Source organism: Cricetulus griseus, chromosome 4, assembly GCF_003668045.3.
Source record: "Cricetulus griseus strain 17A/GY chromosome 4, alternate assembly CriGri-PICRH-1.0, whole genome shotgun sequence".
In the NCBI taxonomy this organism is placed as follows: domain Eukaryota; kingdom Metazoa; phylum Chordata; class Mammalia; order Rodentia; family Cricetidae; genus Cricetulus; species Cricetulus griseus.
In genome coordinates, this window is record NC_048597.1 from 166,231,296 (window position 1) to 166,246,652 (window position 15,357).

The 15,357-nt window shown below is 45.8% G+C and overlaps 1 protein-coding gene across 1 annotated transcript in view; it reads right to left on the reverse strand.

Moving 5' to 3' along the window:
- Positions 1-172: 172 nt before the first annotated feature.
- The window catches only part of Acsbg1 (acyl-CoA synthetase bubblegum family member 1), a 56,605-nt gene continuing 41,420 nt past the window's right edge, over positions 173-15,357 (reverse strand). The window contains exons 10-16 of the mRNA XM_035444217.1: positions 15,152-15,328; positions 12,644-12,825; positions 11,277-11,507; positions 9,030-9,247; positions 4,623-4,762; positions 3,901-4,147; positions 173-748 (exon numbers count right to left, since the gene is read on the reverse strand). Of these exons, the coding sequence (XP_035300108.1) occupies positions 663-748; positions 3,901-4,147; positions 4,623-4,762; positions 9,030-9,247; positions 11,277-11,507; positions 12,644-12,825; positions 15,152-15,328 (1,281 nt within the window). The 3' untranslated portion in view covers positions 173-662. The remainder of the gene's footprint in view (positions 749-3,900; positions 4,148-4,622; positions 4,763-9,029; positions 9,248-11,276; positions 11,508-12,643; positions 12,826-15,151; positions 15,329-15,357) is intronic.

A 15,357-nucleotide genomic window follows, 5' to 3' on the forward strand; every position in this document is an offset into this window, starting at 1 on the left:
TAGACTTGGCTGCTTTAACTAGAACGTTCCACCTGACCCCTTATGCACCTTTGTTTATTGTAGGCCACTAATAATGTACTAATGGTTACACTTCTGTGGGTTAACTGTTCATGCATGCTCTGTCCCACCCACCCAATCGACAGAAAACATCAGGTACTTGTTGCAGGTCTGTTAAAAGTTTTAATACTCAAAATTACATATTAAATACAGTCACATAGGCAGCAACAGTTTGTTAAACATCAAGCGTGTAAGGTGGAGGAGTATCTGATAACTAGTGTTCAAGATGGTGCCAGAGTTAAGTCAGGCTGTTAAGTCAGCTGTGACTGCTGTCTGCAGCACACATTAGTAATGGGACTGTCAACCTCCTCCCTCTCCTCCAACAGCCAGCCCTGGTAGACCTGTTCGGTGAACTAGAACCTTGTTAAGTCTGCCTGGACTGAGGCCAAAATGAGCAGTCTTCTCTGTTGGAAGGAGAATGATCTCGTTTGACACTTGAACAGGAGCAGTGGTTAAAGTACTGGAGATGTCAGTGCTATGCCCTGAACTAGGGGTGAAACCAACTTGTCAGAGGTTCCTGTGTCCAGGAGGAAGACACTTGGAGCTCAGTAAGATGCTTGACAGGCTGTCTTCCCTCCAGTAGATGCCACAAGCATAGCCCCTGACTACTGTTTTTGCTCTTGGTAAAAGGCATCGATGATATCTTTGTACTTCTCCAGAACCGTTAGCCGTTTCAATTTCATGGTGGGGCCTAAAAGAAGAAATTGGAGGAAATGAGTAAAGCCTAGGTTTGGTGATTTGTGGAGGTATGGTAGTTTGAATGAAAATGGTCTCTACAGGCTCATGTGTTTTTAGGGCTTGGTTCCCAGTTGATAGAACTGTTTGGGAAGGATTAGGAGATGCGGCCTTGGAGGAGGTTTGTCACTGGGGGTGAGCTTGAGGTTTCAAAAGACTTGTACCATTTCAAATTAACTCTCAGCTATTCTTGCTGCCAGGCCTTTGTTCTGCTATTTTGTACTCTAACCCTCTGGAACTATAAGCCCATTGGATACTTTTTTTTTTTTTTTTAAGATTTATTTATTTATTATGTACAGTGTTCTGCCTGCATGTATGTTGCAGGCCAGAAGAGGGCACCAGATTTCACTACAGATGGTTGTGAGCCATCATGTGGTTGCTGGGAATTGAACTCAGGACCTTTGGAAGAGCAGGCAGTGCTCTTAACCAAGGAGCCATCTCTCCAGCCCCCCCCCCATTGAATACTTTTATACATTGATTTGGTCATGGTGTTTTATCACAGCAGTAGAAAAGTAACTAGACAGACCTCATATGAAACCCAGGAGACAGGAAGTAAGCCAGAGAAGCAGGATGTGTCACACAGCCAGCCTCTGAGGCAAGAGTCCCTCAGCTCTATCCCCTGAGCCTCCCTGTGTCATGGTCAGCTAGGGTTGGTTGGCAGCCAATAAGATACAGAGGAGGTGATAAGAGTGTCATTTCCAGGAGCAGAAGTGACTTTTTTTCCACCATTACGTAATAAAGTAGTATTCACTTTCTCCTTGACTTGTCTGTCCCCATCACAATCCTCAGCTGATTTTCCTTTGAATGAACATACCCTATCTCAGAATACAGGGGGTATTGGTCTGGAAACCTCAAATACCTAATCTAGAAAATGCTCAAAGCCTTTTATAAAACTGTGTAGTATTTACACAAAGCCCATGAAAATCCATACACGTAAAGCTATCTCTAGACTGCTCAGAATACCAAATACAGTACAAATGGTATGTAAATAAACTAGTGTTCATATAATGGGAAAAATGTATAGTCAGAGCTCTGTGGCCTGTAACCTGAGCTACTCAAGAGGCTGAGACAGGAGGATCACAAGTTCAAGGCCTGCCTGAGCTACAATGAATTCAGGGCCAGTCAGGGCAATTTAGTAAGACTTGGTCTCAAAATTAAAAAAAAAAATAAAGAACCAGGGAGACAGTTCAGTGGTAAAGCTCTTGCCTGGTGTGTTGGAGGTCCTAGCTAGAGTCAATGGCAGTACTGGGGAAAGATTCAGGGAGGCTGTCTACATAGTCACACGAATTGTTTTTTTAAGTTTTTGATCTAATGTTGTTGAGATCCATAGATGTGGGACCTTTGCATGCAGAATGTCAACTGCAAATGATGCAGCAGTCATCCGCCGTGTCTCAATCAGACATTCCTTACAGGGTAAGCCAGCGGCCATGCCAGGATATATAAGCAGCCTGTGGGAGGTCTGCTGACCAAGTACTGAAGCCTCTTGCCTCGCTGAGCCAGTCTGAGTGAGCAATTATATGAGTGGGCAATCCTGGGCTCCAGGTGTCTGCCATGCAGACTACTCTGACCAGCGTCATGGAAAACTGCCAGTCTGGCCACTCAGATCAGCTGCTCCTGGTTCTTGGCTCACCAAAATGAAGACAATGTTTATTGTTTGCTTGTTTATTTATTTGAGACAGGGTCTTGTGTAGCCTCGGTTGGCTCTGCACTTGCTATGTAGCAGAGGTTAGTTAGCCTTAAACTCCTGATCTTCCTGCCTTCACGTCTTGAGTGCTGGGATGGCAGGCACATCCTACCATACTAGGCTCCATGTCTATTGTTTAAGTGCCTCCATTTGGGAGTAGCTGTCTCACAGCAATGGCTTATACACAAAGCCTCCTCCCCGTGTTTCGGGGTCAGTTCGTAATGATAGACTTAGCTTTGATGGGTTGGGATGAGGAAGCTCCCAACAACATCTTAATGTCTAAAATGGCTTCATCAAATTAGTTTTCTTAGCCTTTGTTTCTCCCATTTAATATAAGGTTGAAAAGACCCCCAACTTAAGGTGCTGGGTAACTTTTTTGTTTTGTTTTGTTTTGTTTTCAAGACAGGATTTCTCAGTGTAGCTTAGGAGCCTATTCTGGCACTTGCTCTGTAGACCAGGCTGGCCTCAAACTCACAGAGATCCTCCTGCCTCTGTCTCCCGAGTGCTGGGATTAAAGGTGTGTGCCACCAATGCCCAGCTGCCCTTGCATTTTAATTTGAACAAATCCGGTTATGTGTTCCCAGCATCTCAGACACAGCAGAGCATTGCTGTGGACAGTGTGACTACTTGCAGTGTGTGTAGATTTGAGAGAGTCTCACCAAGGAGCCTATTCAGTGTTCTGCCATGAACACCCCAAGATGCCCAATAGGTAGGAGAGCCTCACCTGGCCAGGTGGGGCTGCCACCTGGATCTTCAGGGCTTGGACTGTGGTCCAGATAGTTTTGTCCCTTTAACAGCTATGTGGCTGATGTCACAGACTATGGTGGTTTCAGTTCAGCCCTGATGCCAGCAGGGCTATGGTGTGTGCCTGATGGGTGCACTCCAACTCAACAGAATTGAGTCTCATGGCTAAGGCAAAGCTAAACATTTCATGCTCATATTGATAAGCTCTGGCACAAATGTAATACACTCATGTCTGTGTTCACAGGTCTCAGGAGCTCCCTACTCAACACCAGACACCAGTCCAGTGTTCTGGACCCATATGTGAAATCACACGTGTTTGCACATGACCAACATGTCTTCCTTTATGCTTCTAAGTCATCTGTAGATGACTTTTGATACCTAAGACACTGTATTTTGTGAGGAGTTGTACTCTATGATTTGAGGGATAATAAAAACCCTGCATATGTTCAGGACAGATACAGCTTTTCCCCTGGGTGTTTCTAATTCAAGGTGGTTGCATCTGATGGAATTGGAAGTGACTGTTTTTCAGGCTGAACACAATCAAGGCACCCTGCTTAGATGCTGTCCGAAGCCTTATCTGACACCTCCTGCTGGCACGGTTTCCTCATAGGCTCCTCCTGCCACTGCCATGGGCTTTGCCCTTCCATATAGCCCCAAGAATAGTGAGAAGAAACCCTTACCCAGTTCTCCACCGGAAATGGAGAAGTCACGTTTGAGAATGGCCCACTTCTGGATGTGGTAGGGCCGGGCTGCTGCGTTTGCATTCACCCTCTGGATCCCCTCCTGGATGGCCTGATACACAGCCTCGTCTCTGGGCTCCACAATCTCCGATACGGTGCTGGCCCTGCTGCCCACCCTCTGGCAGAACTCCATAGCTTGCTCAGTCAGATTGTCCGTCGGCTCAGATGTCTCTGGGTCCAGTGTGCACTGCAGAGAGGAGAAGTGAACTTCCCATCCCTTGGCTCCACAGAACCAAGCTCTGGTTTGGGAGGATGTCACAGACCACAGGGTGGAAATTCCTGTGGGCTCAGGTTTAGAGTGATGCATCTAGGGTGGGTAAGATTCTGTGCTAAGCCCAGAGAAGTGTCGAAAGGAACAGTGGGCTGAGGGTTAAACATTTGTTGGTGATGTCAGCACATGTTCAACAGGGACCAGATTCCTACCTGGCTGTGCTGCTGGGGCCCTGAGCATGTGGGTGGGAATCTGGAATGGGCCGGCAAGCGGAAGGATCGTCTCAGCAGCCCAGTGGGGCAGAGAGCTTCCACCCACCCTCACAGTGCGCGGCACTGGCTGAGTGATGCCCAGATACAACTGTGAATGTCAGGTGTACCTTGGGCTACACCGCAGAAAACCATCCTGCTACACCTCCCACAGGGCCACAGGGTCAGAGCCCTTGACATACCTTCAGGGTTAGCAGCATGGACAGGAACTTCCTCTGGTCCCCGATCAGCATGGCACTACTGATGATAGGCAGCTCTGTCTTCACAGCCTCCTCAATGGGCACTGGGGGCACATTCTCCCCACCAGCAGTGATGATTAATTCTGTGGAGGCAAGTCAGGTCCAGGCTGAACCACACTCCTAGGCCACAGTTGGAGAGGCCTAAGCAGCAAGCACAGTGCTGGAGATACGGCAACTGCTGATCACGTCTCCTCAGCCTGTCGTCTGAGTTCCTCTCTGCTCAGCCAGCTCATCCCTCGATGCTCATTAGCCTCTTACTCTGCCCCTGCTTAGCCAGCGACATTTCCCTTCCCTGCCTCTGCTTGCTAACTGCCTGTTAATTATAAGGCAGTCATCAGGCCCAGGAGCTGCACAGGCCAGAGCTTTACCCTCAGCTGTTTATCAGTTCCCACAGTCAGCATCTAATGAAGGGCTCTCTCACTACCATCTGCAGAGAGGAAACTGGGGCCACTGCCTCACAGTGCTGAGTAACAAACCTAAGGTTTACACCCAGTTCAGTTCTGAGACCCAGCACTTAACATCCTCCCTCTCCTGCTATGGGGTCCCTCACTGCTTGTCATTCCCTCTGGACAGACCTGTCATTTCCACATGGCCAGCTCGCCCCATTCTGACTGCTTCCTTCTCTGCGATGTCCTCATGAATGTCTCCCTGCCCAGGACATTTCACTCATTATTTCTCATGTCTCTCTGGGAAAGGCCATGGCCACTGCACACCACTCAAGGTTTCAGCCTTCTGTTCTGGGTGATGACAGATTTCCAGGCTAGATCGCAATAAACTCTATAGAACCAAACACGGAAAAGCTTTCCAGTGAACCCTGTGCTGGGCGTGAGAGCAGTTGGAAAGCCTAACCACCAGAGAAGAGCCATCTCCCAGGACAAGAGTCTGACAGATTAGATCCACACTTCCTGCATTTCCAGAAACTGTAGCAGCACACTGTGGGCAAGGCCAAGAGGAGCTGAGAAATTCCTCTAACCCCCTAGGTCCGACCAAAGTATAAACAAACCCAATTGCCTTTTAGAAAAAAAAAAGATAAAATTATATAAAATAAATGCACCAAATACACTTTGACTGGTTCGTGAGATTGTCTCCTGCCCTCCTATGTTATCTAATTAAAAAAATGGTCACTGGCCATGATCTGTGGACATTAGGCCCAGAACAGAACAAGACTGCCTGGCTGTGAGGACTTCACAGTACCACGGGGCTGACAGGAACACTGGAGTTATAAGGACAGGAAACATGTAGCCCCACAGATGAGAAGCATGAACGGAGGTTTGACAGGCAGAGCCCACAGAAGCACATAGCTTTTGGGGGCTGAGGTGGTGGGTGAACCAGGGTGAAGAGGTCATTGCAAGACCTCTCTGCAGACGGGAAGCACTGAGTTTTGGATCAATGTTTTAGAATATTCCAGTGATTGAGGGATCAGGGGTTACTGAGGGGATGAGCTGGCCAGAGAGGGATCCACATGAGTTCAAATGACCAGGGTTTGCTGGAGCAGCAGGAGGCAGAGAAAAACAGAAACTCTGGAAACATGAAAAGACAGCTCTAGGCTTGCTCATACGCTCACATCGTCCCTCGTGAGCTTCATTCCTGCCTTTGTCTCTCACTCCACCCTCCTACCAACATCTTCAATAAGTGATTAAAACCCTTTAGAAAACTAATATGGGATGGAATTTCCTAAATCTAATGAAGCATATCTTCAACAAATCCATAGCAAACATACTTAGCAATAAACTATAGAGGATAGGCCCTTTGATAGGTGCAGCAAGTTCAAATACTAACTGAGCAAGCCTGATGAGCCAAGTTCGATTCCCCTGAACCCATAGAAAACCAGGTGTGGTAGTATACAATTGTAATCTCAATGCTCCTACAGTAAGGTGAGAGGTAGAGATAAGAGAATTACCCAGAAGCTCGTGGGTAACTAGCCTAGAGTATGCAGTGAAGAAAAAATAAGAGAGGTCCCACTTCAATAAGGCAGAAGGCAAAACTGACTCCTGAAGGTTGTCCTCAGACCTCTACACATGAGTCATGGCATGTGTGCACCTGCAAACAAATGTTAAAATTTAAAAATGTTTTTAAATGTTGAAGATAATCTGTCGAGATTAGGAACAAAACATTGTATTTCTTCTGTGTTTTTTTTTTTCTTTCTTTCTTTCTTTTTTTTTTTTTTTTTGTGGTTGGTGCTCAGGGTCAAACCCAGCTCAACTATTGCCATTTCTGTTCAACACTGTGAACGAATAAGTTTCCCCAACCTGAGTGAGAATGCCTAAATAAAAGCAGTAATAATAACAAATAAAAAGGAATAAAATTGTTATTATGTACTGATGACATGATTTTGTCCATAGGAAATTCCAAAGGACATACATGCTAGAATTAGCTTTGGGGTCAGAGGGGCAGCTCGGTGGTAGAGTACTTGCTGGCTGTAGACAATGTCTGGTTTCATTCCACAGAAGTCCAAAAAATCAATAGCAGTCATGCATGGGGCATAAAACCTGTGATCCCTGCATTTCAGATGGCTAAGACAGAAGAATTGCTATGAGTTCTAGGCCAGCTCAGACTACCTAGCAAAACCCTGTTTAATAAATGAACAAATAAAGAAATAAATGACAACAAGGCAAACACAAGACTCCAAAACAACTACTCTGTGAACTTGTTAAGGTCATTCGAAGCAGGGCCTGGTAGCATTTGTAATCTCAGCAGCTTGGCAAGTTTAAGGCACAAGGATTAAAAGCTCAAGGCCAGCCTAGGCAATGTGGCATGATCCTATCCTCAGGCACAAAAGTAAGAGTCTGGGCAGTAGGTCAATGGTAGAGTTCTTGCCTAGCCTGCTCAAGGACCTATACTTAATCCCTAGAACAAGACAAAGGATCACTTGACCCAAGACCAATATAGAAAAACAGATAATTGCATTCTATATCTTAGCAATAAACAAATTGAAAACAGAAAATCTTTAATGTCATTATTTACAATAGCAAACAAACAAAATTCTCCAAATGCATATTAGTAAAGGGACACAAAACTCTACACTGAACACTGGAATACACTGCTTAGAGAAAAGTCAGAAGATGGAAGCAAACAGAGCGGGCGGGGTGGCACATTTACGGATTGGCAGACTCAACTCTGAAAGGTGTACAACCTCATGAAATTAATCTACAAACTCAGTGAGCTGAAAATCATCTTAAGCCAACCTACCTATCAATACAACCGAACAGTGAGTCTAAAATCCAAATGGAAATGCAAATGTCCAAGGTCGACATGGAAAGGAAGACCATGGCTACAGAACCAGACCCCCGTTGCTCCAGGCCCCACCCAAAGCTACACAAGGGGAGATTGTGCCATGTAACAAGAGAATCTCAACATTGACTCGTCGACAGTCATTTGGCAGATGAGAAAGGTGGTTCTGAGGGACAGTGGAGAAACTGCGTCTTTTTGGTGAACAGTACTGGTCTAATTGTATGTTTCGGAGAAAAGATATCTGGATTCTTACCTTCTTCTTCTTCTTCTTCTTCTTCTTCTTCTTCTTCTTCTTCTTCTTCTTCTTCTTCTTCTTCTTTTCTTCTTCTTCTTCTTCTTCTTCTTCTTCTTTTTTTTTTTTTTTTTTTTTTTTCTAGATTCTTACCTTCTTCATGCTACCTAAAACCATGGCTATTCCTCCCAGGGCTGGAATGCAGGTTTCCTCATTTGTCATTACAAAAGTGAACACTAGGTGGTGGAAGCAAGCCTGTTCCCATAGCAGCAACCGGTTGCTCTAGGACCAGGTTTTTACCTGGGCTCACTGGCCAGTACAGCCCAGGGTGACCCTCTGTGTCTCCAAATGACCAGAGACTCCTTCAGTTGGGACCTAGATTGAGCTGCACCCCTGCCTGAGTAAGCTCCAGAAAGAGTGCGGTATTGCCACCTGGGGGCTATGGTACTACACAAATATCTTTCCATGGAAGAGTTGAGTTCCTATACTTCCCTTTCTCTGCAGAGAATGCCTTTGAAGTTTCATGTTTTATTTTAAATTTTATATCCACCCTGCTCTACTTTCTATTATGCCCATGTTTCTATACAAAAATACATGATACTTATGCTTTGGAGTCTCTTGGAGTCTTGTCTTATTTCTTCTGGGGAAGTAAATCCCAGAAGTCCCCCATTCACTATCTAGGTGAACCTGAAGTAGTTACATAACTTCTCTGGATGTCCTTATTTATTTGTGAAAGTACTTGCCCAGAGCTGATGCTGATAGAGAGAGGTATATTGCAGTCACCGAGGGCTCCGGGCTGGCAATGGTGATGAGCAGTGTTAGAAGCAGACTTATTTCTGCACTTATTCTGCCTTCAATCCCATCTTCCCCAGGGCAGGGGTGCTCACCTTTGAGGCGCCCAGTGATGTAGAGGAAGCCATCAGCATCCAGACGGCCCATGTCACCCGTGTGTAGCCAGCCTTCGGAATCAATGGCCTCACATGTTTTGTCCTCCATGTTCAGATAGCCCATGAAGATGGTGCGGCCCCACAGGCAGATTTCACCAATACCATCTGCATCCTGATTCACTAGCTTCACCCGGCAGCCAGGTACCACCCTGCCAGAGCTGGCAATAAAAGAGATAAGGACAGAGGAAATCCTGGGTCAGCCCCTGCTGGGGTGTTCTGGGATCCCTAACATCTCAGACTTCACTGGTGGCAGGGTACCCTCTCAAGATTTCCTTTTAAGACTTAAAAATAATTGTGTGTGAGCGTGCGTGCGTGCGTGCGTGCGTGCGTGCGTGCGTGTGTGTGTGTGTGTGTGTGTGTGTGTGTGTGTGTGTGTGTGTATAGACCAGAGGTCAATATTGGGGTCTTCTTCTATCACACTTGACTTTATTTTTTTTTTAATTGTACAGTTCTCCATCTTTCTGAGGAAAACCTTTTATTTCATGATTTACCTCAAAATCCTTATGCTCAATGACAGGTATATAAAATAAAATGTTTAAACTCCTATAAGCATAGCTAGTTATTTTTAAGTTTTAAAATATTGTAATTCTCTGGGGTTGGAGAGATGGCTCAGTGGTTAAGAGCACTGCCTGTTCTTCCAAAGGTCCTGAGTTAAATTCCCAGCAACCACATGTTGGCTCACACCATCTGCCTTCTTCTGGCCTGCAGGCATACATGCAGACAGAACACTGTACATAATAAATAAATAAATCTTTTTTAAAAAGATATTTCTTTAAGAGAAAAAAAGATTGTAATTCTCATGTTTTCTCATGTGACATTTTTCAGAAATACATTTAAATATTTCATATTTAAGTTGTAACAAAATATGCACACTACTAAAATTAAGAGTATATACACATTATCATGGTATAAGGAGGTATGAATGTGGGACAAGAGCCATTTAATGTAACAAAGGCAGAAAAGAGAGAATAAAGGAAAATACTTCTAAAGTATTTTTATAAGTAAATACTTATAAAGAAGAAGTCTTGAGTTACAAAGGGCCATGAGTACAAAATGCATTCTTTTTGGCACCCGAGGCTGCTTATCACATGCCTTTCCTCAATTCGTAACTGCAACGTTTGTGTTCCTCACTTGTTCATTCCCAACCTGACAGACTGACTATCTGTTCACGTATAGCATCTGGTGCTTAGTGCCCTATCGCCAAATGTCATAGGTTGGTTTGCTTTATTCAAAGATATGTTATTCATTTTTTTTAAAGACATGCTATTCTTTCACAGGGCCTTGACTGGAAAGATCAAAATCTTGCCTCAGTATTGGGGAATTAGATTTGACTTTATTGTTTATGATAGGATCTCTGATTGAAACTGGGACTCTCCAATCTGAGAGTGGCTACCCAGTGAGCTCTAGAGCTCTTTCTGTCTCCATATCCCCAGCATTGGGATTAGGCATGAGCCATGACACTTAAGACAGAGTCTCACTATGTATTTCTGCCTTACCTGAAACTTGTTCTATAGACCAAGCTGGCCTTAAATTCACAGCGGAGCATCTGCTGTGTCTCCCTCATGGCTTTCTACATGAGTGCAGGGAATCGGATTCTCATGCTTGTGTGGCAAATGATTTACCAGTTGAGCCACCTTAAAAGCAGAGGATTTTTGTACTTTAATTAGCACCTTAGCAATGTAAGGCTGATCCACTTGAAGGGTTTTCATCAAATGAATAAGTGAATGAATGAATGGCCAAAATGCTAATAGTAGAACTTAGAGGCCTATCATACCAGATACAGAGGGAGGTGCCAAAGTACAACAGACCACTCTTAAATCACTCCCAGAATGGACTGCCCTCCCTGCCTTCCAAAAGCCTGGCCCTGACCCTTAGCCCCACCCCAGTGGGAGCCTGTTCATCAGGTTTAGCATTCCCTGCCTTATTGGAAGAAATGGAAGGAGGAAGCGTCTTCACAAGGGACTCCTGCCCTTGGCAGCTAAGGTGTCTTCAGTCACAGGACACATGCCACAGTGACAAAGACTGCCCATCTAGATGGAGGAGGGCAAGCAAGGGGCTTGGCCCAAGACGGCACTGTTGACACTTGAGGCCAAGGCTCCATTGTGGAAGGGAGAGTAAGAGGAACAGTTCCCCAAGGCACCAAAGGACACATCTGAGGTCTCCATGTGTCCCAAATTCAGGCCTTACCTGTAAAGGCGGTAGTTGTAGGGGCTGGACATGAAGTGGGGGCCTGTGCTCTCGCTGAGGCCATAGCCTGCATACAAACGGATGTTAAGGCCCAGAAAGAAGCGCAGTGTCTCTGCAGTCATGGGGGCTGCTCCATAGAAGTTCTTCTGACACTTGGCAAAGCCCAGAGCCTGACGGACCTTGGCTAACACTAGGTAATCCGCCAGTCGGCTTGTGAAGGGCTTCAGGTCACTGTGAGAGGGGTGCGGGGAAGAATGGTCCACAGAAAGAAAAACAAGAACATTCACATGAGCACACACCTGCACGGCCATTGAAGTTGTCTGTTTTGATGACCTGCAAATATTTTGGATATTGGCCTTGTATGCAACATGAATTTGCATGCAATTGTCAGTGTGAGTGCCCCTGATTGCAGGCAAACATTTCACAAAGTCAAACAAGCCACACCATCTCTCTAACCCCTTCTTTTTGATTTGTTTTTCTTTTGAGACAGTTTCATGAATTTACTCAAGCCTTGAACTTACTCTGTGGCAGACGCATTCCTTAACTGCCATCCTCCAGCCTCAGCCTCCTGAGTGCTGGGATTACAGACTTGTCCCCCACCCCAGGCCTGGCTGCATAGTCATCTTTCATGTGTGTTAATGAAGCTGTAGGTAAGCAGATGTGTCCGCATCTCTGCCACTGGTTCAGAAGACACACTTACCTTGGAAGCCCCGCCCTTCTCCTCCCTCTTTCAGGTCAGTTGACCTGAACCCAGAGCTTTGTCCTTGCTAGGTCAACACTCTAACACTAAGCTGGACCCTCAACTTGAAATGCATTTTTATGTTGAAACAAGGCCAGATGTCTACTGTGCTATCCCCACAGCACTGTGTGGGAATTTAAAAAGCAATCACGAGACAGGCGATGGTCTACACCTATAACCCTAACATCTGGAAGGGCAAGGAAGGAGAATACTGAACTTTAGGCTAGCCTGGGCTACATATTAAGACTTTGTCTCAATAAACAAAAGGTGATAATAATAGGTAATCAGAAGGGATTTGGGAGAGATCTGAGCAGTCAAATGGAATGCTGGGAAAACTGGAATGGCTAAGCCTGTATCACTGAAGTCAACTACTGAGGGCTGTCAAGAGCGATCTATCCCTCTATCCCTAGGAGGGGGAATTCTTCTGAAAAAACAAGCCAGTCCTCCCAGCTAAGCCTCGGTCAGGTTTGTAATTGAATCAGAGTACAAGCCCAGATGTAGGCAGACTACTGCACAACATTTCCTCAAACTGAAGACCTCTGGAACCAGGACAGCCCATTAGATTCCTGCTTGTTACTGTGTATGAGCCAGCTCTGCACTTCCCCCAGGTCACCTGCCCCCGACTTACTCGCTAGGGCAGGTGAGGTTCTGTTCCAAGGTCACTGACATGGCCCACAGCAGCATCTTGCGCCGGATGAAGCCAGACTGAGCCGCCACCTCCTGGATCCTTTCCATGATCTTCTCCCACACACGGGGCACCCCCATGTGGGATGTAGGCTCCACCTCCCGCAGTGTGTTCACAAGGCTCCCCTGCTCAAGGCCAGAGAGAAGCAGAGGTGGTACCAGGCCTGAAGACACAAGCCTCACACTAAATGCTATACACAGGAGCTCCTGTAGATGGTTTTTTTTTTTGTTTTGTTTTGTTTTGTTTTTTTTTTCCGAGAGAGGGTTTTTCTCTGTGAGCTTTGGAGCCTATCCTGGCACTCGCTCTGCAGACCAGGCTGGCCTTGAACTCACAGAGATCCACCTGCCTCTGAGCTCCTGTAGATGTACACATACTTGTACTCAGTTTGTGCACATGTCTGTGGCTGTGGTTCAACAGCTGTATCTCTGTGTCTGTTGCAGAACTTTGGTGTCCCTTGCCAACCACTGTATCCAGATGCCTGAGCAACCCCTGGATCCCTCAGATCTTTCCGCATCTGTCTAACTCAAATATGATAACCTCATTTGCCAGATAAAGTGGTGCACGTTTGTAATCCCAGAATTTAGGAGACTGAAGCAGGAGGATTGTGAGTTCGAGGCTCAGACTGGACACATAGCAAGTTAAAGCCTGCCTGAGCTACTTCATGAGAGCCTATCTCAAGGCAAACAGACATATAAAACAAAACAAAAACAAACAGCCAAAAACAAGGGCCAGCAGGATGGTTCAGTGGATAAAGGGGTCTGTGGCTGAGCCCAACTGCATGAGCATGAGCTCAATCTCAGAACCTACATGGCAGAAAGATACAGCTGACCCCTGTAAGTTGTCCTCTGACTTGCACAACACTGTACACTATAGATACATAAGCCCCTGCTGTACTCTCTACAAATACAAGAATAAATAAATAATAGATATAGGATGTGGTGGTGCATGCCTTCAATCCCAGCACTTGGGGGGGGGCAGAGCAGGAGGGTATCTGTGAGTTCAAGGCCAGCCTGGTCTACAAAGCAAGTTCCAGGTGAGACAGAGCTCCTCTCTCCTCCCTCTCTCCGTATGTTTGTGTGTGTGTGTGTGTGTGTGTGTGTGTGTGTGTGTGTGTGTGTGTGTATCCCTGTCTCTAAATATTCACAATTAATTAAAAACAAAGCAAAGGGCTATGGAGATGACTCAGTTTTGAAATCATGAGACCCTGGATTCAGCTCTCATCTAAGAAAATGGTCATTGCACGTGTGCCTGAAACCTTATGTGAGAGAGTGGATCCCAGGGACTTGGCGACTGAAAGCTTTCGCTGAAATGGGGAGCCCCAGGCTCAGTAAGAGGCCTTGTCTCACATAAATGTCCTTCGTTTGCATAGTGAGAATGTGGTTTATATACATTATTATTCGGTCATGAAAAAAATGAAATCTTGAACTTTGGAGGTAAATGGATGGAACTGGAAAGGATCGTATGAGTGAGGTAACCCAGATTCAGAAAGACATATGTCACACATTCTCTCTCATTGGAGGCACCTGGCTCCCAATCTTCAGATGTGAGCACATGGCCTGTAGTTACTATAGAAACCAGGAAAGTAAAACAGGACTACTGCCAGAATAGAGGGATTGAGAGCAATAGTGAGAGGAATAGAGTACAAGTTATCAGGGGAAATGTGCAGGGGGGGGTAGAGCTCTTTAAGGAAGAGGAAGGGAGGTAAAAATAGAAGAAGATGAGTAAAATAGCAGTAAGGATGCCTGAAAAAGCCACAAGGACTCATACTATTAACTATTCGTCTAAAAAAAATCCTACAATACAAAATCCCATGCATAAATGAGCATACATAGTTTTAATGAACTTTTCTCATTTGCACTGACAATGCTCCCTCCAAGACCATCCAACAAAAATCCAAATACCAGACATAAGAAGCTGTCTTTTCAGTTGTTGACCAGGGCTGTCAAAGAGACTCACAAAATACAGCCTATTGCTGTTGCCCTTGGTTACCCACTCAGAGATGGAAAGTAAACCCCTGGAGCTGAAGATACCACATACTCCAGCAACAGGGCTCAGAAACCCCTGAGTTAGAACTGAAAGCCCCCTCCCTGAGGACTGCTTTCATGATATCAAAAGTTACCATGCAAACTGCCAAAGGAGAGAAGCAACCAATAGTCCCACCCAGGTATGATATTTATGAACCACAGCAGTGACCAGCATGGCCCCATAACCCTAAAGGTGAAGTAGCAGCAACGTCTTTAATCCCAGTACTCGGGAGGCAGAGGCAGGCGGATCTCTATGAGTTCATGGCCAGCCTGGTCTACTGAGTGAGTTCCAGGACAGGCTCCAACGCCACATAGAGAAACCCTGTCTTGGTGGGAAAAAAAAAAAAAGAATTCTGAGTGCCATGTGCACCAGGAACCAGCAACCTATGGATGCACACAGGGCCGGAAGTTAGGAAGACAGACTGACCTTTAGAGCATCGGGATCTGCAAAGCAGACCTGGGCCCCCCACTGGATGCCGGTCCATAGGTCGTAGATCTGGGCAGCAATGTGGCTGAGGGGCAAGTAGCTGACCACAACCTCCTGCTGGACTTCTGCTGGCTGGATGTCCCCAGCCTGACTGCCGTACCGTGCTGTCCATGTGATCTGAGGGGAAGGAGGTTATGAGGGCTTGG